General features: G+C 41.8%; 4 protein-coding genes across 5 annotated transcripts in view; 2 read left to right on the top strand and 2 right to left on the bottom strand.

Moving 5' to 3' along the window:
• Window positions 1-2849, top strand: part of LOC148428874 (suppressor of hairless protein homolog) — a 33726-nt gene extending 30877 nt beyond the window's left edge. For both annotated transcript variants that reach the window (XM_088404925.1, XM_088404843.1), the window contains exon 11: window positions 165-2849. In XM_088404925.1, coding sequence (XP_088261051.1) covers window positions 165-477 — 313 coding nt within the window. In that variant the 3' untranslated portion in view covers window positions 478-2849. The remainder of the gene's footprint in view (window positions 1-164) is intronic.
• Window positions 2850-3446: 597 nt separating this feature from the next.
• Window positions 3447-7375, bottom strand: LOC148428873 (cholecystokinin receptor type A-like). Its single transcript, XM_088404600.1, has 5 exons — window positions 7169-7375; window positions 6797-7048; window positions 5244-5505; window positions 5044-5171; window positions 3447-4389 (listed from the first exon to the last, which is right to left on the bottom strand). Exons 1-5 carry the CDS (start codon window positions 7296-7298, stop codon window positions 3605-3607), a joined length of 1557 nt encoding a protein of 518 aa, XP_088260726.1. The 5' UTR covers window positions 7299-7375; the 3' UTR covers window positions 3447-3604.
• tbc1d19 (TBC1 domain family, member 19) lies at window positions 6795-18601 on the top strand. The gene is made up of 23 exons (XM_088404720.1): window positions 6795-6929; window positions 7005-7143; window positions 8139-8380; window positions 8473-8545; window positions 8617-8662; window positions 9178-9256; window positions 9367-9441; window positions 10254-10317; window positions 11133-11179; window positions 11239-11349; window positions 11433-11505; window positions 12525-12563; window positions 12626-12738; window positions 14705-14779; window positions 14839-14901; window positions 14966-15050; window positions 15121-15165; window positions 16184-16216; window positions 16287-16396; window positions 16465-16556; window positions 17518-17633; window positions 17700-17770; window positions 17858-18601. The coding sequence occupies exons 3-23, from the start codon at window positions 8285-8287 to the stop codon at window positions 17924-17926; spliced, it is 1575 nt and encodes a 524-aa protein (XP_088260846.1). The 5' UTR covers window positions 6795-6929; window positions 7005-7143; window positions 8139-8284; the 3' UTR covers window positions 17927-18601.
• Window positions 18262-22048, bottom strand: LOC148428871 (palmitoyltransferase ZDHHC3). The gene is made up of 9 exons (XM_088405042.1): window positions 21880-22048; window positions 21442-21530; window positions 21305-21378; window positions 21120-21232; window positions 20862-20923; window positions 20674-20788; window positions 20532-20604; window positions 19398-19557; window positions 18262-18813 (listed from the first exon to the last, which is right to left on the bottom strand). The coding sequence occupies exons 1-9, from the start codon at window positions 22002-22004 to the stop codon at window positions 18722-18724; spliced, it is 903 nt and encodes a 300-aa protein (XP_088261168.1). The 5' UTR covers window positions 22005-22048; the 3' UTR covers window positions 18262-18721.
• Between the last annotated feature and the right edge of the window lie 365 nt (window positions 22049-22413).

Below are 22413 nucleotides of genomic sequence, written 5' to 3'. Positions count from 1 at the left end.
CGGTTGTAAATGGTTAGAGTACATAAGTAAAACGTTAAAATAATCAGCATATATCAGCAAATTGGTCAATGTCTCTATTATAGAGTGCATTGAAAGTTGATTTGCATACATAGCAGTGGGATTGCCTCATCCCTGTTTGTTTTTTTTCCCCACCTTGCCTGCAGGTGTGCAGAGAGCATGCTGTGCGTAGTGCCCGACATTTCGGCCTTCCGCGAAGGGTGGCGTTGGGTGCGACAACCGGTCCAAGTGCCCGTCACGCTGGTAAGAGAGGACGGCCTTATATACTCCACCTCACTGACCTTCACCTATACGCCGGAACCCGGGCCGCGGCCGCACTGCAACGCGGCCGGCGCCATCCTGCGGGCCAGCAACTCGGGCCTGCTGAGCAACAGCGGCGGGCCGGAGGCGGCCGGCGGCGTCTACGGCCCCGGAACGGGCGTCACGTCCTCGTCGGCCGCCGCCGCCGTGGTCTCCTAACGCTCGATCCATGAGCTGAGATACCACGAGGTAGAGAACGCTTTGGAATAGTTCAACAAAACACATACAAAAAAATCTGCGTTTCAAATATGGTTTAAAGGTGAAACGAAATCAGTACAGGACAAAGGAAGAAACGCGGGAAAAATCTGAAGGAGCGATGTCACAAAGCCGCCCCGTGACGGGACAGGGCGGAACGTGCTCTCCCCTCGCCGCCTGCTCGGCTGGGGTCGCGGCGGCCGCGAACGTCGCCGCGTCCCGCTTCTCGGTCCCGTTTTGCACTGCCCTCCAAATGCTTCCCAATCCCAAGTATTCCTGTTGCGTTAGCTGCGCTTTGGGGACGTATCGATTTCGGAGGCGGCACCAGGACTCAAAGGGACACGCAAGCGTGACGTTAACCCACTTTTGATGGACCAAGGAATTTGTATAAGCTTTAGCAAAGGTACACTTTTCTCCATACCTTTTATCAAACATATTGTACACTTTTGTTACCAAATAGTTTGTATTCCTCCTATAACCTTGTGATCCCCCGAACTCCTGCCCTTATTTTTCCCTCTTCTGTTAGAGGGAGAATTTAAAAGTGAATATGCGTTTGTGTGTTGCAAGTATGTGCGTGTGAGTGTTGCGTGCGTGTGTGTCAGGTGAACCACCTCAGAGGGCCTATTTTTTAATCTCATTGGTTTTTATGAAGTCTTTAAAAGAAAAGCTTTAAGCAACGCCTCTGCCTTGCCTGCAATACGTGCGCCATGTCTCCTTTTTGGAATCCCAGTCATGACTGGAGTGGTTTTTTTTTTTTTTTCATGGACAAATACAAGAAAAAAAAAAGGAGACTTGTAGAGCTAGTCATACAAGTCGTGAACGAGAGAGCCTTAGTACTGTGCAAGACAACTGTGTGTGTATACAGTCCATATCATGTGTGTCCGTGGACACGTCTTCCAAGTGAGTGTGACAAAAAAAAAAAAAAGACACTTTTCAATTCAATGTGGCCTTACTGACGAGTTCAGTGACAAAAGAAACACAACAAAACGCTTCCGCTCACCGTCATGTCCAATTTCTCCGCCGGTACTTGTCACACGAGAGCCTTCTTTTTTCTGAAAATCCATCAAGAGGTTGCACTCACGGAGCATATCAAGGCCTTTCTTTGTGTGTTCTTCTAGCTTTCTTAACAGCAATATTGTACAGTACAGCTCATGAGCACTACGAGTTCACCAGCCAGCCAGTATCGAGCGCACGCGTGCGTCACGTCAAAGGAATATCGAGTTGGACTCACTCCATTAACTCTCCAAAACAGTCCAAGAGGAATCGAAAGCAGGCAATACGCGCGACCTTTACAGTACGACTGTAAACTTGAATGTGTGCTGAATGAGGTGCACCCATGAGTAGGAACAAAAAAAAAATCACACAAATTTAAGTTATGACACCCTCATCCAACTGTTTGTCATGAAATGTTGTATATTTTAATATTTTTTTAAATTATTGGTACAAAGTTCCCCCCCCTCCCATGTCAAAAAAGTGCATTATTGCCTGTGCTGCCTCGGTGGGCCTGGGATTTTTTCTTATTTTTTTAATATTATTGTTGTTATTATCAGTAAAATGCCTCTTCAAAGTGGAGTGTAGCGACACAATTACCCTTTACCAGCCAGGTCCGGCCCTCCTCCGCCTCCTGTGATGTTTTCTTTTTTGGCTTTGTTTACATGTGGACCCTCATCTTCCTCCTCATCCGCGCCTCGTCCGATTACACCGGGCTCGAACCTTGAGTCTTTTTTTGTATAAAGGGACTTTGCCGAGGGCTGCAAAAACATGTTACATGCCTTCTTATCATTAGCCCTTTTCACTCTTCTGGAAGCAGCTGTTATGTTTGGTTTTTTTTTTTTTGTTTTTTTACGGTTATAACGAGCGCCGAACAATGTATGTAAGCTCTTTAAAATGCCAAATGTCTGATCGTGTAGGTTTTTTTCATGCACTGCACAGTGAGAGGCAGCTTTAAACAACAATTTAAAAAAGGTAGCTCTCAGCCTTACTTCTCAAGACTCTTTTGGAGCGCTAACTTTTTTTTTGTCTTTCTCTCACTATTTACGCCCCTTATTTAATATCACTGTCACTATCCTTCGCTCACTCACTGTATCTGTGTGTTATTCTTGTACTGGTCATTGTGGTAGTATACTCAGTGCTCAAAGAGTAGAAACCTGTGCTGTTTGTAACATTTAGCAATAGCATCAAAAACAAGGGGATGCATTTTTTTTTCATTTTATTTTTTGGGGGAATAGCATAGTTTTTGTACATATCGCAGTTCCAGATCATGTTCAAATCTGTATGTCGTTAAAAACACGGGGAAAATGGCATAAAAACGAGAATAAAAAAAGTGATATAAAGTATATCTGTATTTTTTTGTTTATATATATATATATATATATATATATATATATCGTAATTGGTACAGCACAAGCATAATGAAAAACATTTCCACCCAAGAATGTCTTTAGGCTCCACAGTCAACCTAGGACTTCTCTCGTGGTCTACATTCAGTTATCTACAAGGTAACAGCCGTTTTTAGAAGAAAAAAAATAAAGGCACACAGGGTATCAGTAAGTGTTCTGTACAGGTGAAATGACCTAATTTTCACTGCTGTTGTTTTGCAGATTGTGTTTGTGGAAGTCGTCCATGCTATTCTGGGAATCAAACTTTCAAGGCAGGTGCTCCACATCCCACTCAAATAAAGATAACACAGGTCTGACCATCAACACTAAAATTGTGATTTGTTAGTGTTTCGTGCATCCTGGAAATCCCCTATATTTGCTTTTGGGTTTTAGAAATATCAAAAGTCATTTTCAAGGCTACATTTAAGAAGATGTTACCTTGGCTTGGACTACTTCAATATCTTTAGTACACTGAATGACGTGTAGTGTGCCTCGGAAGTCCTACTCCAAAGAAAGTTGTGAAGCTTTTAATGTGAAGACTTCCTTGCCCTGTTGTTCATGTTGGAAGATGATGGAAGCATTTTTCCATCGTCAACTCCAATTGAGGCAGCAAATGTCACGCTTCCAAGTTGGGACAGCGTGGCACAGATTAACTGGAATGCACTTCAGACCAACTCTGGTAGCAGTAGCGAGCAAATGCCGGTGAAACAGAGCTACGATGCAAGACTGCTGCCAGCACCATTGCTGGTTTGTTCGGCGTTCTGGTCCGGGGTCTCCTTGACACGCGATGGATCAATGTACAGCTCCACGAACGTTTCTCCAATCTCCTCGGCAGACGGCTCGGTGTTGGGCTCTGGATGCTGCTCCAGGACCTCATCAGGGATCAGTTTGGGGCTCTCCTGGATGTTTTCCACTGCGCTTTTCTTGGCAAGCAGCTCAGAATCCCTTGCCAGCCTCTGCTGATCCTTAATGTTCTGTTTTGGTTGGCGTTTCTGCCAACGCCTCTCCTGACATTTGTGTAGAGAACTCTCCTCAGGCCCCTCATACCATTTCACTTCAGTGATTTGGGTCCAAAGGTCTATGGCGCGCGCCTTGAGCTGCAAAGACGAGAAGGTGGTCACCATGCCCTGGCGGAAGCGCTTGTTCATGAAGCAGTAGACCACGGGGTTGACACAAGTGGACGTGTAGGACAGGAGGTGGATGAATGAGATAGGAGTGCCTGTCAGACGCTGGACCACGCGCTCATCAAAAGCCTTCCATGCGTTTACCACGAAGATTGGGGTCCAGCACACGAAGAACAGGCAGACTATAACCACGAGCATACGGACCACTCGCTTCTTGGCCAGCAGGTTGGCAGCGTTGCTCCGGAGGCTCACGCGACCCGCTGAGGTGTAACTGGCGGGATTTTCCATACCTTGCGGACCGGTTCTTTTTTTTATTTGAAGGTAGCATCCATCGCCCTCGCTTGCTCGATGGCTGCCAAAACTGGATGCTCTGTCTGCAAAGAGTAGGCAATCTCAGAAAACTGTTGCCTGAACATTTGCAGATGGTTGTTAGGGGCTTAATCGATTCTGTGCCTGAATGAATCGCATACTAAATTTAGGAACTTAATGAATTTCCTGCCTGAATGGGTCACACACAAGCGTTAAAATCTCAACCGGTTCCCTACCTGAATAGGTCACACTGTTAGGAGTTTAAACTTTGAGTTTGAAACTTAACCAGTTCCCTGTCTGAATGGATCCATGATTAGGATTAGGAGCTCAACGAGTTTCCTCCCTGAATGGATCAGAAGTTTAATCAGCTTCATGCCCAAATGTCACAGACCAGGGTTCCAGACTTAACTAGTTCCTTGCCTGAATGGATCAGAGACTAGTATCAGGAGCTTGACCAATTTCCTGGCTGAGTAGATCAAAGACTAAGGTCAGGTGCTTAACTAGTTCCCTGCCTGAATCGGTCACAGATAAGTGATAGGTGCCAAACCAGTTCCCAGCCAAAATGGGTCACAACCTCGAGTTCAGGGCTTAACAAGTTTCCTGTCTGAATTAATCAAAGACTAAGGTCAGCGGCTTATGCACCAGTTCCCTGCCTGAATGGACCGAAGACTAAGAGGAAGGGTAAAGCCAGTTCCCTCCCTGATTCTATCCCAGATTACCTCTTGCCGATGTCCTGTTGGCCTGCTCGGACCTGATTCCCTTGTAGAGCTCCACAGAGATGAGTCCATATGCAGTCAGCATCACGGTGCCAGGCAGAAGGAAGAGCAGCAGCAACAAGGATACATACCTGTGACAAAAAAACGAATTGTTCCAAAGTTCACATCCGTGGTATTTGTCGTCGGCCTCGTTTCCAGCATACCAATATGCCAAGAGGGTTTCGTTCCTCCACGACATGCGGCACATGAAGCCTTTGGTGTTGTCGCGCCGAGTAAAGGGATCCAGGGAGCTGGAAATGAGGTAGGGCAGCATAAGCGACAGGGACGTCAACCAGGTAGCGCTGATGACCTTCAGCGCGTGCGATTTGGTCTGCCATGTCCTGGAAGTCAGCGGTCTGCAGATGGCGCTGTAGCGTTCCAGTGCGATGGCCATTAGGTTGTAGGTGGAAACAGTTACTGAGACACCTGGGACAAAAAAATAAAAATAAGTTATGTTACTTTGCTATCAAACCCCACAAAAACATAGGTGTGAATCGAGGATGTGTTGCAGGTGGTTCTTTTTTGTGACAACGCGTTTGCTGCCGAAATGGGTTGCTTATTGTAGTATTAGGAAAAGGGACCAGATTTCTGCCATAAATGTTGCAGATGCTTGCAGTACGTAACTCACTTGTTGAGGATTTAACCCATCTGTTGCTGAACTGAGATGCAAATGAAAACACTAGGCTCTGAACTCCTTTCATGCCTGACCGGGTGTATTTAGGTCCTAAATACACCCAGTCAGGCATGAAAAGAGTTCTCATTTTACAGTTTACTTTAGATTGCATTAAATGAATGGAAATGTTCTATGATCTTTTTTCCATTTGTTCATAAAACACATTTTGTATAAAATCGCACAATTAGATCACAAGATGAACTACAAATCAATAAATTAGCTGAAAGGAAAATACCCCAAACAAAATGTGTGATTGTACAGTACAACTTTTCAAGGAGTACAGTGAAGTGCAAAAAAAAATAACAGAATAAAATAGTACCTCATTTTGGACACTGGGTGGCACCCATGACATGACAGTAGAAGTTGAAAACTCCCAAAAAAGTCATGTCACAACAAATACAGAAGCGCTGTGTGCTAACTGCTAAGCTGTAAATGGAATGAATTTATAAAGAAATACAAGTCTGATTGTTTAAGATAATATATAATAAAAGCCAAATGTCTGTTAATGGCCCAGATGGCAACCCCGCCAATTGTAGAATCACCAAGCTCGATGCTAAAGCTAACATGACCTCTCGTGTCGTGTTCAACTTTCTGTTTATTTTTCAATCTGTTTAGCACAAGTGTGGCAGCTGGTCACTTCCACTTATAAGTTGCAGTGCTCATCTGGGTATTGCTTGTAAGAGTAAGAAATGTTGTCCATTTCTTTTTCGCTGCTTTACAAACTCATCTTGCGGGCCGGATTAAAACTTTTTGTGGGTCGAATCCGGCCCGCAGGCCACATGTTTGACATCCTAGCAAGGGGGACATTCCAGTTTGCTGCCTAAATGTGTTGTAATTTGTAGCATTGGTGATGTAACCTTATTGACAAATTGGTTGAATGTCCGACTACTTTTGCAACCTTTCTTCGACATAAAATGGCTCTAAAGCTACATTCTGCAAAATATCAGGTGCCAAAATGTTCCTTCATGCCAACATGCTCAACCCATTTCGGCAGCAAGATCAACGCAGTAATTCTTTTCCATTTCCAAACTAGCAGCATCATACCCATAAAATACATGGCCATCTTGCACATGCCGTCACCGAAGACAAAGCTCCGCATGAGGTTGGGGATGAGAGTGAAGGGGATGCACACCAGGGAGACCATCAGGTCGCTCACGGCCAGGGAAAGTAGGAACAGGTTGGTGACGGTGCGCATTTGCCGGTTCCGAGACAGTACCGTGATGATGAGGCTGTTGCCCACCACGCCGATCAGGAAGATGACGCAGTACAAGAAGACCCGCACGGCGTCATCAAGAACTACGGGAGTGGGACACCACAAGGAAAATTCAAAAGGACTGCAAAGCGCAAACCAGCTGGAGTGGAACGCAAGTGAAAAAAAGCTGCGATTGCAAGTAAGTAAAGAAGAATAGTGGCTACCTTTTGCGCTAATGTCCGCTGTTGCGACTCCCGAGGGCTCATAAGTCGAAAAGTTGCTGAAGCGCAAGTTGCTCAAAAACACGCTCATTACCGTGGAGTTGAGCACTTCGTGAACGGTCAAGGGATCCATGATGCGGGGGGCGATATCTGCACTGGACTCTCTTCTGGCTTCAACTGGCCGTCTCCAAGCTCTGTTGGTGTCAACATTCGGTTTTCTTGACGTCATCACTGTCCGGGTACACCTGACCCCCAACCCCCACCCCACCCACCTCACACCCCGCTTCGTCATTAATGAGTTTATATGACTTTGTGGGTCCATTTTTTGATGAGATTTTGAGTTTATCTGTTAGGATGGCTTTCAATTTGGTTAATTTAACCGTCAAGCAGGATTTCCTTGTCCCTTGTTCATTCTAATTTTCTTTTTTTCCGTTCAGAAAATCTTTGCTTCTTTCCTTGCATCTTTCCATCCTTTGCTCGCTTTCTTATATTCACTCTTTTCTTCCGTACTTGTTTCCTTACTCCTAAATTTCTTTCCTTTTGTACACCCTTGTGTCCTTCCTTTCTCATGCGTTTAGTTAACTTTTTGCTTCCATTCTTTTGTATTGTGAAAAAAACACAATTTAACTTAAAAATATTGGCGTAATCTGTCACAGGATTCGATTAAAAATGAATATTTTTAAATTGATCGTAGCCTGAATATTGGCTCTTTACTTTCTTACTATTTACATTTATTTGCATTTCACCCCCCCTTTTATATGATCCACCCCGTATACTTTGAAGACGTTTTACGTAATACGTAAATCTGCTAACTAAATACAAAACGTACGTTTTAAATTCAAAAGTGGTTGTTGCTTTAAAAAATCCTCTAGTGATGAAAAAAAAACATATATGTATAAGCAGTGAGTAATGACTCTAATGAGTGATTACATTATTACAAAGTCGAAGTTTTTTTTTTTTTTTTGCTACCCAGGTATATCTACAGTATTTTGTTCTAGCGGGCTTGCCGTCGCAACCGCTGCCACAGTTTCCAGTTTCTAGTTCCGGGTTGACGCTGTGGTTGCAATTCAAACGTCCCTTTTCCTCCTGCAACACCACGCACCTCCGTCGAACAAAAATATGGAGGAAGGCACCGAGTTATCGCTGACTATTGCTGAGCTGGTCCGACGTTTGAAGGGAAGCCATTTACACGCTCAAATGGAAAGAGACGCGAGAGTGAGTATGCTTGCTGAAGCGTCAGCCCCCCCCCCCAAAAAAAAAACAACATACAGGCATCCTCGGCTTTTTTCCCCCCCGACTGATTGCAGGAGTGTTTACATCAACCAGATATCCGACTAGACACTCTGAAGGACGACGTACGAAATTTCCTCCGAACATCAGGTGCGATATTTCTGGAATATTAAAAACATTTTAATATACATTTTGTATTCACGTTGTTGTGTGCTTGACAGGCTGGGAAAAAAAGCTTCAGAATGCAGTGTATCGAGAATTACACGTGTAAGTAAAATCAAAGTTGCTATCCTTGGTAGCAGGTTAAAAAGGTTAAAAATACAATTTGATGTATGTACAGCTCAGATGTTTTCAAATTGTATCTCTGAACAATACACTCTGCAAAAGTTTGCATAAATGGAAACATTCTTCTGCCTGTGGCTATACAGCCAATTAATGTCAACAAACAGCAATAAAAGCTTAACTCTTATGTTATAAGTAGCATATACGTGGTGCTGAAATGTTTCAGACACCACATTATGTTCGTGCCAGAGGCTGCGGCATAACAAGCGAACCTCATCTTTTCTCCAGACAAGAACACTCAACTATCACCTCCACCACTTCCACCCCATCCTCATCACTCAGCTCCCACATGCTCTTACAGATGTTTAGATGAGCTTCAATGAGGTTTATTTAGCCTTAAGGACGCGTCAATCATGACCACCCACCTGTTTAGAAAGAAAATGACCATGGCTCTGAATTTTATCGGGTTGATAAATAAACTCCTTTGCATTTATTCTCAGCGGACGACTGCCCCAGTGTCTCCCGGGCGTCCCACCGGAGCACCTCAAAGAACCCCTGGCTTACATGCGCAAGGCCCAGGTCAGACTCTTCGCGCTCGCCACTTCTGCTTCCATCTGCGTGCCTTCTGGCCTTCCGGTGTGTTGTAAGATATGTGTGTGTGTGTGTGTGTGTGTGTGTGTGTGTCACAGGCCAGCTGGGAGAGGCGCATCCTGAAAAGCCTGAACAGCATGAGCACAGAGCTGGGAGTGCCTCTGGCCCGAATGGTAAAATACGCACACTTATCAAAAATATACAGAATGGATACTAGTCCAATTCGACAGCTGTTATAATGATCTGAATAGGGAGCATGCAATTGAAATTGCAGTACAACTTAACTCAATGCTAAATCTCATCATGATACAGCGAATTCATACTGTGTAATCATAGATCAGTGCTTCTCAGCCTTTTTTTAGTGATGTACCCCCTGTAAAATATCTTTTCAGGCAATTGACCAGTGCAAAGCATTTTAGGGTTAAAAAAAAAATAAACATTGCATCAGTGTCTGATTTATTAAACTTTAGACCCTTTCAAACTTCATTTATATTGGTCCACAAAAAATAATCAACCTATAGTATCTTCTTTTGGGTCATAGAAAAAAAATCTGTTATCAAAAAGAAATAACTTCAGTGTTAATACATATTTTTCCACAAGAAATAATCAATAAAGGTGTTCGAAAAAACCTTGATCTCTGGATCATAGCCGAGATGTGTTCGCAAAAATAAAGCATTGACAGGGAATGAGAGGTGGCACATGACAAGTTGGGTCCAATCATTCTAGTATGGAAGAGAATTACAATAATGAAATTGAATAACCTACTGAACATAAAATTTGTTTTATGAAATGTTATTTTCCTGACACAATTAATTCACAAATTATTTTTGAAGGATTTTTGCATGTTTTTTTTTTTGGATTAAAATCTCAAGTACACCCTGGAGTTCTTTCAAGTATCCCCATTTGGGAACCACTGCTATTTGTGCTATTTGTGCTTTATCGTCATGTCTAACTGCTGTGTGACTTAGTGTTGTTTGTGCCGCAGAGGCCCGCAGCCGAACAGCAAGAGCTAAGCAACAAATGGAACGAGATGGGCACGGATGAACCAGGTGTTTTAACTCATTTATTACAGTTAATGAGAATTCTCATCTTTTAAAATACTAATAAAAACAGTAGAATTCTTGTTTTTTTATGGAAGGTAGCTGACACCCTTGACTAATACTTATAATAAGCCAATTGAGCACTGTAGTGCTAACTGTGACCATTGGATGGCAGTGTTTCCACACTTACAACACAGCTGTTACCTACATACAATTCAAAGTTAAGAACTGAAATATTTGATATGATACCCCCCATATTTACATAGACATAGCACACAATATTCTGTTGGCCTTGAAAGGTGACTGAAAATCCTGGCCCTCTAGAGGTTTTTTTTCCCAATAACGTTGGGCACTGAAGGAGTTAAAAATCATCTCACCCTGCTTTGTTTTTCTTGATATTTAACGATTTGTCATGCGCATCAACCAATGCAGCTTGATTGATAGACTTTTATGAACTCGAACTCAGAGTTCTCTCCCGGCACAGACTTGTAAAATAACATTTCGGACTCGAGGCTATAAACACGTTATAGAAGCTGTCCAGACCCTTGTCGAAAGCCCTGCTTCAGTCCAAGTGGTGACGTGCGCCTCTCGGGGATGACAGTGCGCTTGAATTTAGTGGCCGGATGGAAGCGGCGACTGATCTCTAGCAGAAATTTGCACTTAAAGTGCAAGTTTCTTCCTCACTTTAACTCATTGGCTGCAAGCCCATTTAAAACGATCTTTGACGTCTCTACTCGTTAATGGCGGTGAATGAGTTCTTTGTAATTAGCGTTCTTATTATTTTTACAAAGGATGGCACAAATTTGGAACTTGTTTGTTTGCAGACTTGAGTCGCTTCAGGCCCGTCTACGCCCCCAAAGACTTCTTGGAGGTGAGTGCACGTCACGGCCCATTGAGCGCGTCGCACGTCATCGCGCGGCTATCGTGCAGGTGGTGGTCGCCCTGCGGAGCCCCAACCATGACAGCGGCGAGGATGCAGGCGCCAAGAGCCACTGGGGCCTCATCAAAGTCCCCCTGAATGTCAAGGACATCACTCAGCTGGTACGCTGGTGTCCATGTTACTCCTCGCACATGTGTCCGTTTGATTGGTGATTAAAATGTATGGTTTGTTTTTTCTTTTGCAGAGAGGAGCCTACGCGGAGCTGAACCTCGCCGCCGGGCAGCTGGGGATCGATGATAACGCGCACATCCATCCAGGCACTGACCCTGTCTTCTTATTTTTCATTGTTCCACTACCACGTGAAAAATTGTCAAATTATTCTAGTTCCCGCTTGAGATCGACTGTTTGGATTCATAGAAGGGTTGAAAGTACATCCCTAGCATTGGATGAGTTAATACAGTAATTGATAAGTTGTCTATTTTTCGTTGCACCTCTGAAATTAAGTTAAAATCACAAAAAGAAGTGAAGTGAGTTGAGGAGTTTCATGAATTGCAGTGGTTCTCAAATGAGGGGATGTAGAGGCACTTCAGGGGCACACAGGATTTTCAGAGTTGCTGCAGGTATCTACAAATCTAATTGAAACCTTTTTAATGCCATAAGAACAGTTCAGGTTTAATTTCAAATTAAGAGCAAATTAATTGTAACATGAAGCAACTGATTACTCAATTGTGTTATACTGACTATGGCTTGCAATACCACTACAAATGAGTTCCAAATTTTAATAAATCAGAAAAGGATGGCATAGCACTCTGTTTTAAGTCTTTTTTTTTTTCAGCCAGAAAGTTTTTACGCTGTTAACGTGGCTTGGAAAATATTTCTCAGTGTACATCATCAACATTTAATTTAATTTCAGGTAATTTTTTAAAATTGTATTTAATTTCCTTGAATTGCATTCATTTCTTTTTGAGTGTAAGGCTAAAACAGGGTGAAAAATGGCTAAATTGGTGGACGAATGGTATTAAGTATTCAAGTAATTACTCAAAGTAATGATTACTTAACTCCTCAGTTGCCTGGAGTAATCAGTTATTCCTCATTGCAGCTTCAGTACTTAGGTAATTGATTACTCTAGTTATCTAAAATAATTGATTACATTATTTACTTAATGTAATCCAAAAAATATTACTTTAATTTCTTGAAGTAATCTATTACTCAAGTTCTTAATCACGTAAATTTGTACTAAAAACTAAGCACTTTAAACCCTCAAAAAATATGTATTTATATGTATATTTATATTTATATATTTATGAGTGAATAAGTGCTTTCTATGACTTTGCAGATTTATTTGAAAACGACTACATCGACATTGGAAAGAAAGGTAAGAGAGTTTTATGGCCCGCATGCATGCAGCATCTCATTCATCCTTTGGTGTCGCCGCAGTACTCGCCGAGCAGGACAGCGCGGCGGCGCAGCAGTACAGCCGGCGGGGTTGCCCCACCGGGCTCCGGGCGGACCTCTGGGCCCTCATCCTGAATTCCGTCAACCAGCCGCAGGTCGGGAAAGCGAGCTGTGTTTGTCTTAAAGCAGCTGCGCTCTTTCCCAAAATTCCATTTTGTAACAGCTCCTTTTTTGGAAATTTGGCCTGACAAACGTATGATGGAACCCGCCACCAAGTCCAGTGCGATTCTCCAGCTGTGCCGATGTGAATGTTTACATGGCCAGACCATGGCGACAATGTTAATCAAAGCGCCGTTAGCCCAAACAGAATCTCCGAGCCTCCCCGTGTGGCAAAGTCTTACATAAACCACGCGATAAAACCGCAAGATGGATGTCGGCGGCAGGAGAGTCTGGAAGCCATCTCTGGCTTTTTCCCCTCAGTCTATTTATTTAAATAGATGAGATTCTTGTATTGTGTCCCCCTTCAAAGCGGAGCTGAACTTGCACCGAAGTTCTCGGTTTGCTTCTGCGCACTTCCGCAGCATGGATCCATCACCTCGCCACGGGGACAGTTTTATCGCCGCGGCCGCACATTTATCACGCCGCAAGTTCAAGCGGAGTCACTCGGAAACGCGATCCGTCTTATGCGGACGGCGTACGTGACAAAGAGCAAGCCATGTTCATTGTCTTCCGCCGCCCGATAGAAAGGAGACTCATTACGTAACATGGACTTCAATTATTTGCATACAAAGAGTGGGATCTCTGCAAGTTCAGTATTCCTCAATCGGTGGAGAATTACGGCTGGATAACTTTGAAAAATCATCTTATTATGAACAAGTAATATTTTGGCCCATGTTGTACAATATCAGATTTATAATACATGAATATTTTGGTCTCATAATTTAGGGTTATGTTCAAATCAAGACAAGGCTACTTTCTTTTGAAAATATAGCACATTTGATACACATGGCTGATCAGAGTTCTCCCTCACTACCAAATGCACAACTAAGCTAAAAGCAATTACAAAGAGATCAAATGTATCTTTTTAAACATTTCCTAAAGAATTATCGTACATTCACTCCGTTTCAACACACACAACACAATTACACCCATTTAAATGCAATTGTAAGAAATAAAATACGCGACAGTGAAGTTGCTTTTAAAAATGCTTACAATTATATAGAAAACAATTATATATAATATAAATATTTATCCCATTTAGCATAACAGCTAAAGGTCTCCACTGTTTGATTGATTATTTATCCCATTTGTCTGTCTGTCTATCTCTCTTTCTCTCTCTCTCTCTCTCTCTCTCTCTCTAGCTGGCTAGCTACAGTATCTAGCTAGCTAGCTAGCCACCGTATCTATCTAGCTAGCTACTTTAGCTATCTATCTCTATCTATGTATCTGTATCTATCTGCAGTATATCTAGCTAGCTTGCTAGCCATATTTTTGTGCTATGGAAGAAAAAGAAAATGAAGTTAAAATTTAAATTAACCAAATGCACAACTAATCTAAAAGCAATTACATCCATCCATCCATATTTTTGTGCTTTGGAAGGTAAAGAAAATGAAATTAAAATTTAAATCACCAGAAAACTAACCCTAACCCTAACCCTAAACACATAACCTGTTTATCACCATTGATGTCTATAGAGGTTGGCGTACCTTTTGAAATTCTTGGGCAGTGAAGGGTTAACTGTGGTTTACAGTACATAATTTTAGGCGTGTACGATATACAATTTTCAAACATGTTAAAAACTTTTTTGTTTCTGGTTCTCCCAGCATTTTGGCTCTGATGCAACAACAAACTTTTATTTGCAGGGCATCAGAAATACTGTAAAAAGCCGTAAAATAGCCAAATATTGGCAGCGATTATCCTAACTTTAAGGCATTCACTACAACAACTTCACAAAATTCCACCCTTAAAAATGTAGCATTAACATAAATTCCTAAATCAGATTAGTAATGCAAACAAATCTGTAGCTTATCATTTTGGTATAAACGCGACTTCCCTTCATACTCTTATCCTGCCACAATATAAATAAATCAATATTATAACACGTTCTTGGCTCCTTTTTAGGACGCGATGCATTTTGAGCAGCTGAAGGCGGGAGTCCTTCAACACGACCTGCTGGTGGACAACCTTATCTACAAGGTAAGCGAAACGTCCCCGCGGCCTCGCCGGCAGTGACGTCACGTCCTCCCTCCCTCCAGGATGTCAAGCTGACGGCCAGTAACGACGACTACTACTTTGTCTTCGAAGACTTCCTCTACCAGGTAATTTTCTCCCGTCTCCTCCTTGTTCTTACTGAGGAGATCTGATCTCCAAATGGCTCTTCAGGTGTTGCTGTGTTTCTCCCGGGATGTCGCCGTATTGGAGCACTTCAAGTACAACAGCGCCTCTCCACCCAAATCTTACATCCGAGGTGAACGTGCACAAGCACGCGTCTTGAGGCGCAAGTTGGCGCATTCGTGTCTCAAGTGTCTGTCTCACAGGGAAAGAAGGGGATGAGAACTACGCCGTTTTTTATCCTCCCAATGGTGAGCCCCCAGATTGACTTTCACGATGCTTTTCTCAATGGTCAAATGCACTTGTCAGGCGACTGGCATTTTACATATTAACAAAATTTAACATACTCAATCCTCAACGACATATATATATACCTAAGGCTGGACAATTCTGGAAGAAAAAAAATACTAAATTTAGCACATTTAACTTATTTACTCTTGCAGTTCAGACATTCAATCCCATGTTCTTATTTAACAGTTTTTTTGTTCTTAATTTGGAGATAAGACTGTCTGAAACTAGCTAGAAATGAATGAGTTAACATGCAAACATTTTATTGAAGGTCCTCGTTATTTTTCTTAACCAATCACAAGTAATTATGCAGATATGTGTGTATTTATGTATACATATATGTATGTATGTATATACACACAGTTTACTATATATAGACTATATGTGTATACATCTCTCTCGCTCTCTCTCTCTCTCTATCTATATATATATATATATATATATATGTATATATATATATATATATATATATATATACGTATATATGTGTATACGTATATATGTGTATATCTATATGTGTGTGTGTGTGTGTATGTATCTCTCTCTCTCTCTCTCTCTCTCTCTCTATAATTTCAAATAATTAACTACAAAATGTTCCAAAATAAATCGCGATCAATCAAATTTTTTTCAACAACAATTTTCTACAACTCAAACGAGTAACATCTTAGAATTCATGTAAAAGTCAACCAAATACAAAATATTTCATTTCAATAGTTTCATATTGTATACTAAATATACTGTATATGCGTTTATTGCATATATTTATGTATGCGAATGTGTTTTGTGTACACATTTATCTCACACTTGTTTGTTAAAAACTACGAGAAATCAATCACATAGTAATTTGTCATCACAATTTTGATGAGATACATTGCAATGCATTTGTTTTTCAAAATAATTCAGCCCCAGCTCCCAATTTTTCACATTTCCCTTTTTCAGGAAAGAATGGCTAACAAAAGAACTACTTGTTTTTCAAACCAGGCGTGGTCCCGTTCCACGGCTTCTCAATGTACGGTGAGTCAAACGGCCATCGCACACTTTAGCGAGACGGAAGCTCCCCAAACGACGAGGACGCGTCTTTCAGTGGCGCCGCTGTGCTTCCTGTACAACGAGCCGTCCAAGCTCTACAGCGTCTTCAGGGAGATGTACACCCGCTACTTCTTCCGACTGCACTCCGTGTCCTCGGCGTGCTCGGTAAGTGCATGGCGTCGGGTCGTCACCCTCGAAGATGCTTCACATTCCCTTGTCTCGCCGTCCCGCAGGGTATCGTGTCTCTGTGTCTACTTTTCGAGCGGCTCCTGCAAACGCACCTGCCGCAGCTTTTCTACCACCTTCGACAGATCAGCGCTCAGCCGTAAGTCGCTCATCGCTTGAGATGCAAACTGATTTAAGAAAAAGGAAAGTGACCTGGGTGGGGTTTGTTTTTGAACTCGTTCACTGCCGTTGACCACTGTAGACGTCAAAGATCCGTTTTAATTGGGCTGGCGGTAAATTACTTCATTTATTCTCTGCCCGCTCAGTCAGTGGACCTTTGACATCTCAGGACGTCAATGGCAGTGAATGAGTTAAAAAGAGGCAGCTACGAATGAACTAAAAATGTAAAATGATTTTAATTACATTTTTGGTATTTTAAATCAAATTGTTTTCAACATAAAAAAGTCACACACGTTTTGGTTGTATTTATATTTTAAAGGACTAGACAATTATTTGTAAATAGTTTATTTAAAAGGTTTGTTGTTTTTTTTTCATTCGATATGCTAAACAATTAACACGTTTTATTCAATAGGCAGGTATTTGAAATAAATGACAAGCCTTGCATTTTACGTGAAATTATTTTTAAAGAAAAACTCTTTGTATGCTGTCTGTTTGAGATATGACTTCAATATACCTTTTAAATTGTTTTAAAACGGTTATATTTTATATAAAATTCTAATTAAGTTTTATCACAAATTTTTAATTTATATTATTTTCAATTGGCCATATTTAAAACTTTTTTTTTAACCAAGCTTTTACATTTCATGTATTTTTTTGTTTTCAGGAAAATAATCCGTTCATTTAATTATAACCAATCAACTAATAAATGAAAAATGTGTTCAAGGTGCTTATTTTATGAATATTTTATTATTGGCAGTAAATAAATCAACAAATTCGTGAAGTTATGCCATAAAGCGCCATTAAAAATGTTTTCAGTTTTACTTGGACTACTGCTGGCATTGTACTTTGATCTAGTACTGCCACCTTGTGGCTAATTGTCTCACTACAAAAACATCATCTTTGGTTCAGCTCATTTTTTTCCACTTTTTTTTTTTTTACAGTTTGCGCATCGCTTTTAAGTGGATGGTCCGAGCGTTTTCCGGTTATCTTTGCACCGATCAGCTGCTTTTTCTTTGGGACCGAATCCTTGGCTATGACTCCCTGGAGCCTGTAGCAGGTAACATTTGTAATCGCCTTTTGGCGCTTGCTTTCTTTACGTCACTGTGACGTGATCGCTTTCCAGTGCTGGCAGCCGCCATCTTCGCCTTTCGGGCCGAGAACTTAATGGAAGTGACGTGTCTGGCTTCGGCTGAGGTATACTCCATGCGTTTCTATGTCCCTTAAAAAAAAAAAAAAAAAAGGGGCAGTTTTTCATGAAGTGGCCATTTTCGTTTTCTGCAGGCTGTCCTCGCTGACCTGTCAACCCTCAAAGTCATGCCGCTCATCCAGATCTTCCTGTTTACCGTCTAGCCGAGCATCCCGGCTCACAAGAAGCAAGTCCGTCTTTCACGGTGATTACTCACTTTGTTTACATATGTCCTCTATTGGTGATTTTTCACAAACCACAATTAAGTGTTCAAAACTGTTATCAGAGTTTTAACTACATTTGATCTACTACAAGCTTTTGGAGCCATTGACATTTGAATGCATTTTTTGTCATTGAATGACTATTTAAGTAGCTATTTATTTTCTTTGATTTAAGTGCGCTCATTCATTGCCAATGGCGGCTATAGACGTCAAAGATCTATTTTCACTGGGCTAGTAGTGATACGGCTTTGTGCAATAAGTCATACACACACAATGACTAATATTTACTGTATGTATTTCAAAGTTGCAGAAATAAATAAAACAGTTGCACGATTCATAAAAGCACTCAGTAAGACAGCACAAATCAGGCGTCTTTTTGGAAAGTTGCACACGACTTGTTCGTTCAAATGTAGAAAATGTCTCATTTCAAATTTGCCTCGATATAAAACATGGCTTAGGCTGCCTCGATGCTTCCCAATGTTAGCTGAATTCAAGATTTACAAACCATCTTTATCATAAAAAGGATTTACACAACGTTGCGTGCAACACAGTTCAAGTCAGTAACACCCCGTTGGACCACAAACGCACAAATAAATAAATGAAAATAAAAAAAACACACTCACAAATCTCAGTGGCCATTTTTTTCAGTGCGAGTCAATCTGACGGCTCAGTAAACAAAGTTGCAAAGAACCCTGGGAGTTGGGAGCAGGATGACGAGTCTGGTGAGGATTCCCGAGGTCAGACGTCGTAGTCCGGCAGGGCCGAGTAGGCAACGCCGCCGACCGACGGGCCGCCGGAGTAGAGTGGGAGGAGCCAGCAGAACACGGAACCTGATCGCATGAGAGACGGCGAAAATTGAGAACCCGATGCCACAAACTAATATCTGGTTTAACAGTTTTGTGTAGTGTTAATAGTTCATGGTTTTAATAACCGCTAATACTGTCTGTCACCGGCAGTTTTGATTAAAGTAGAATAATATGCATTATTTGTTAAAAAGAGCTTGTTTACCGTCGAAGCAGCTTGAGTTTAGCACAAAGTGTCTAAATGTAAATATATATATATATATATATGCAGTATATGGTTGAGGGGGTTTCTTAGAAAAGATTAATGAAATTAATCTAAATTTTAAAAAAAGCATTCATTTATTCTGAACATTTTACACATTTTCAATGTACCACATAGTCAATATAAATTTATAATTTATAATTTTCGTAAAATATGAAAGAAAAAAGTGAAAATAAGGTTTTTGCGATACAATTAAATTCAAAATAACATTTTATGGAGTTATTTGATGGAATAATCTATTACAAAAAAATCGATGATAGCCCTAAAACATTTGCATATTTAATTGCAATATTGAATGCAAAAAAATATATATTTTTCCGAAAACCGTCGCCTCCCAACGTGATCTCACCTCGGCCGAAAACCTCCCGTAGCAATGCTAGCTTGGGCTTGCGCGTGGCGTGGTGATGCGGCGGGTGCGACGACGACGATGACGACGGGCTTCGTTCTTTCATCATCAGCCTGTTTTTCAGCTGCTCGATGGGTGTCTCGTCGGTGATGATGGACGCCAACTTAACAAGGACATTTGTATGCGTTTGAATTTTTTGGACAATCAACGACTGTCTTCACTAGGCATGGGCTCATGTTCGATTCTGATGGTGCGATAACCATAAGCAAAAAAAAAACAAAAAATAGCGTCACAGTATCAGAATTACAACACAATCTTTTTTTTTTAACCCCTTTGAGATCCTCAGAGTAAAAGTCGATTGTTTTTATTCCACCCTCATTTTCAATCCCCATATTAGGGGCGTCGACTTGTCCACGTATTTAAATAACATGAATTTGAATGTGAAATAAGTCATGTCATTTAGACAATGTAGAAATGTCTCAAAGTGCTGTAATTTTGTCATTTTAATCACACACACCATGTGTTTTAATTGGACAGCCATGATTTATGTAACCACTGAATTCAGAGGTAGACTTATACGCGTTTTTGTAAAATTCACCCAAAGTGAAGTAAAAAAGAGGGGTTCGGCTTGTACTCGAGAAATACGGTACAATAAGATTGCCCTGCACGATTGACAAAATTGACGGACAAAAAAAAATAAAATAAAAATAACTCCCTCCTTATCATCCATGCAAAAGGTAAAAATAAAAAGTGATTGTCATTTCATTATTTTCAAAGAGGTGGCTTGTTGAGTCAACTCTGCAAGCACCAGTGATACCGAATCACCAAACTGCACCGCACTAATAACATTGATGTGATATATTTTCAAAACAAACTTAGAATGTGATCACTTGTAACCCTTAAAATTATACAGAAAGCAAGTTTGTTTGCCTAGCATGAGCATACATTTTTGACTAAAAATGAGCACTTAGGTTTGCCTTTTTAACGTGACACCTTGAATCCTTTTGCCCTCTTTGTTAAAAAAAAAGCGCTCATTCCTGTGAGAAACTGTATTAGCGGTTATTGAAACCTACCATCTTGATATAATTATCAGCCCATGCCTAGTCTTCACTACAATATTTCCAGCAGCTGCCGTACCTGATCGTAAAAGATGACCAGGACGAAAACGCCGAAAAGCACCGACTCCACCAGCAGGATAATGTAATGCGCTCTGGAGAACACAAACCCGCATGAGGAACATGGCTGCCGTCGCCGTGTCTCCGGTTAAAACGGTACTCACACAATCAGGTGCTTGCCAGGCGCATCCTCCGCCTCGGCGCCGCCGTCCCTCTCGCTGCGTATGCGCCACACCCAGGCCGACACCACCAGCAGCATGGCGTACACGCTGGCCACGCCTGACGATGAGAATCCAGTCACGTGACGCGCCAGCAGTTGGCGTTGGCAGAAGGCGTGCGTGCGAGTGCTCACCCGTGTAGAAGAGGAACTGGATGAAATACTTCTGGTTCAGTTCCCCCACGCAGTTATTGATCCTTTAAAAGAAAAAAAAAACTTGCATCGGTAATGCATTGTTATAAATCAGCAGAAGTGGGCAACTTATATTTATTTGCTGGTTCGTCATTCGTCAAACAACTAAAACTGAAAATAAATATCGTCATTTACTGCGAGTATTTTTGGGGAATGTAAAGCATGTGATTAACAAGAAAACGTATTCACTTTTCATCTCACCAAGGGCAGTGATGGTCCATGCGCCGTATACATCTTTGGCACACGCGGCAGTGATGCGCCCGTGGCGGTCTGTACGTTTCACAGCGGCTGCATACTGTCCATCCTTCACAACCCTGCGACACACACACAAACACATCGGCGTGAAAGAAGTGAAAAGATGACATCGTTCACCACGCAACATTTACCCGGTCGCTCATCCGCGACGACTGCGAGCGGAGATCTGAGAAGTCCAGCGCTGTGTCAGGTAGCGGCACCAGGCCTGAGAAACAAAGACATCCTGAGTGGGGGTGGGTGGGGCTTTTGGCTTCGTGACGTCACTGACCTGGGTCCGAGAAAACTGCCTTGGAGTGGCAAGCGAGCAGCAGCAGCAGGATGACGTTGAAGGCAGAGCCATGCAGGCTGCCCCACACGCTGTTGGAAAGCCACCACCATCGAGCAAAAAGGAGAGAAAAAAAAACTCAAATTCAAATGAGTAGAGAAACATACCGGAAATGAAAAATAAGTATTGCTGTTGGAAGACCACCACAAGCAAGCAAAACAAAAACAAAAAAATAACATCTATTTGAGAATAGTAACTAAATATTCTTAGGTGCTTCCCACAACCGCATCGAACACATTAAAATTTGTATTACAATCTGTGCAGTGACGTCACATGTAAAAACGTCACTCATCTGACTCAAGAATGCAAAAAGCATCAAAGATGAGCGGGATCACTGACGTCACTGACGTCTTCCGCCACCTGACAGATCGTGCTACCCACCTGCCCGAGTAAGCGGGGATGAGGACGTATTGGACCACGACGTAATCCGCGTAGAAGACGCTGAAGTACGTTAAAATCAGACAGACGACGCCGCACGGGTCCCGCCGGCACCGCAGCGACGCCATCTTCGGGAAGGTTCCGCCCCTGCGTAGATAACTTCCGGGTGACGTCATCCGAGAAAAGTCACGAAGGGGACCTAAAAATTAAGGGGAAAAATATTAGTGTCTCCAAGATAAAAAACTGATTTATAATATGAAAATGTAGCTGGATGCATTATTGAGATACGCAAATTAAATGGTTTATTAAATAATTGTTTATAGTTCAGCGATGCATTTAACAGAGTAAGAATTTCCCTGTGTGGTTTCGTGCTATGCATGTGACAATTATTCTCCACAATATTCTACAATAAAGATGACAAAAAGTACAGCAACGTAGAGAAATGACGCAAAGAACGTCATGTTAGCTTTTATGCGTCATCAAGACTATCGAAACTACAGTGTACATTGAGACCGATTACTTCCTTGCATGATTGCA

The sequence above is a fragment of the Hippichthys cyanospilos genome, chromosome 1 (assembly GCF_059441005.1).
Source record: "Hippichthys cyanospilos isolate Australia breed blue-spotted pipefish chromosome 1, RoL_Hcya_1.0, whole genome shotgun sequence".
NCBI lineage: Eukaryota > Metazoa > Chordata > Actinopteri > Syngnathiformes > Syngnathidae > Hippichthys > Hippichthys cyanospilos.
Note: the sequence above shows the minus strand (reverse complement) of the source record. Positions and strands in the feature narration are given on the sequence as shown.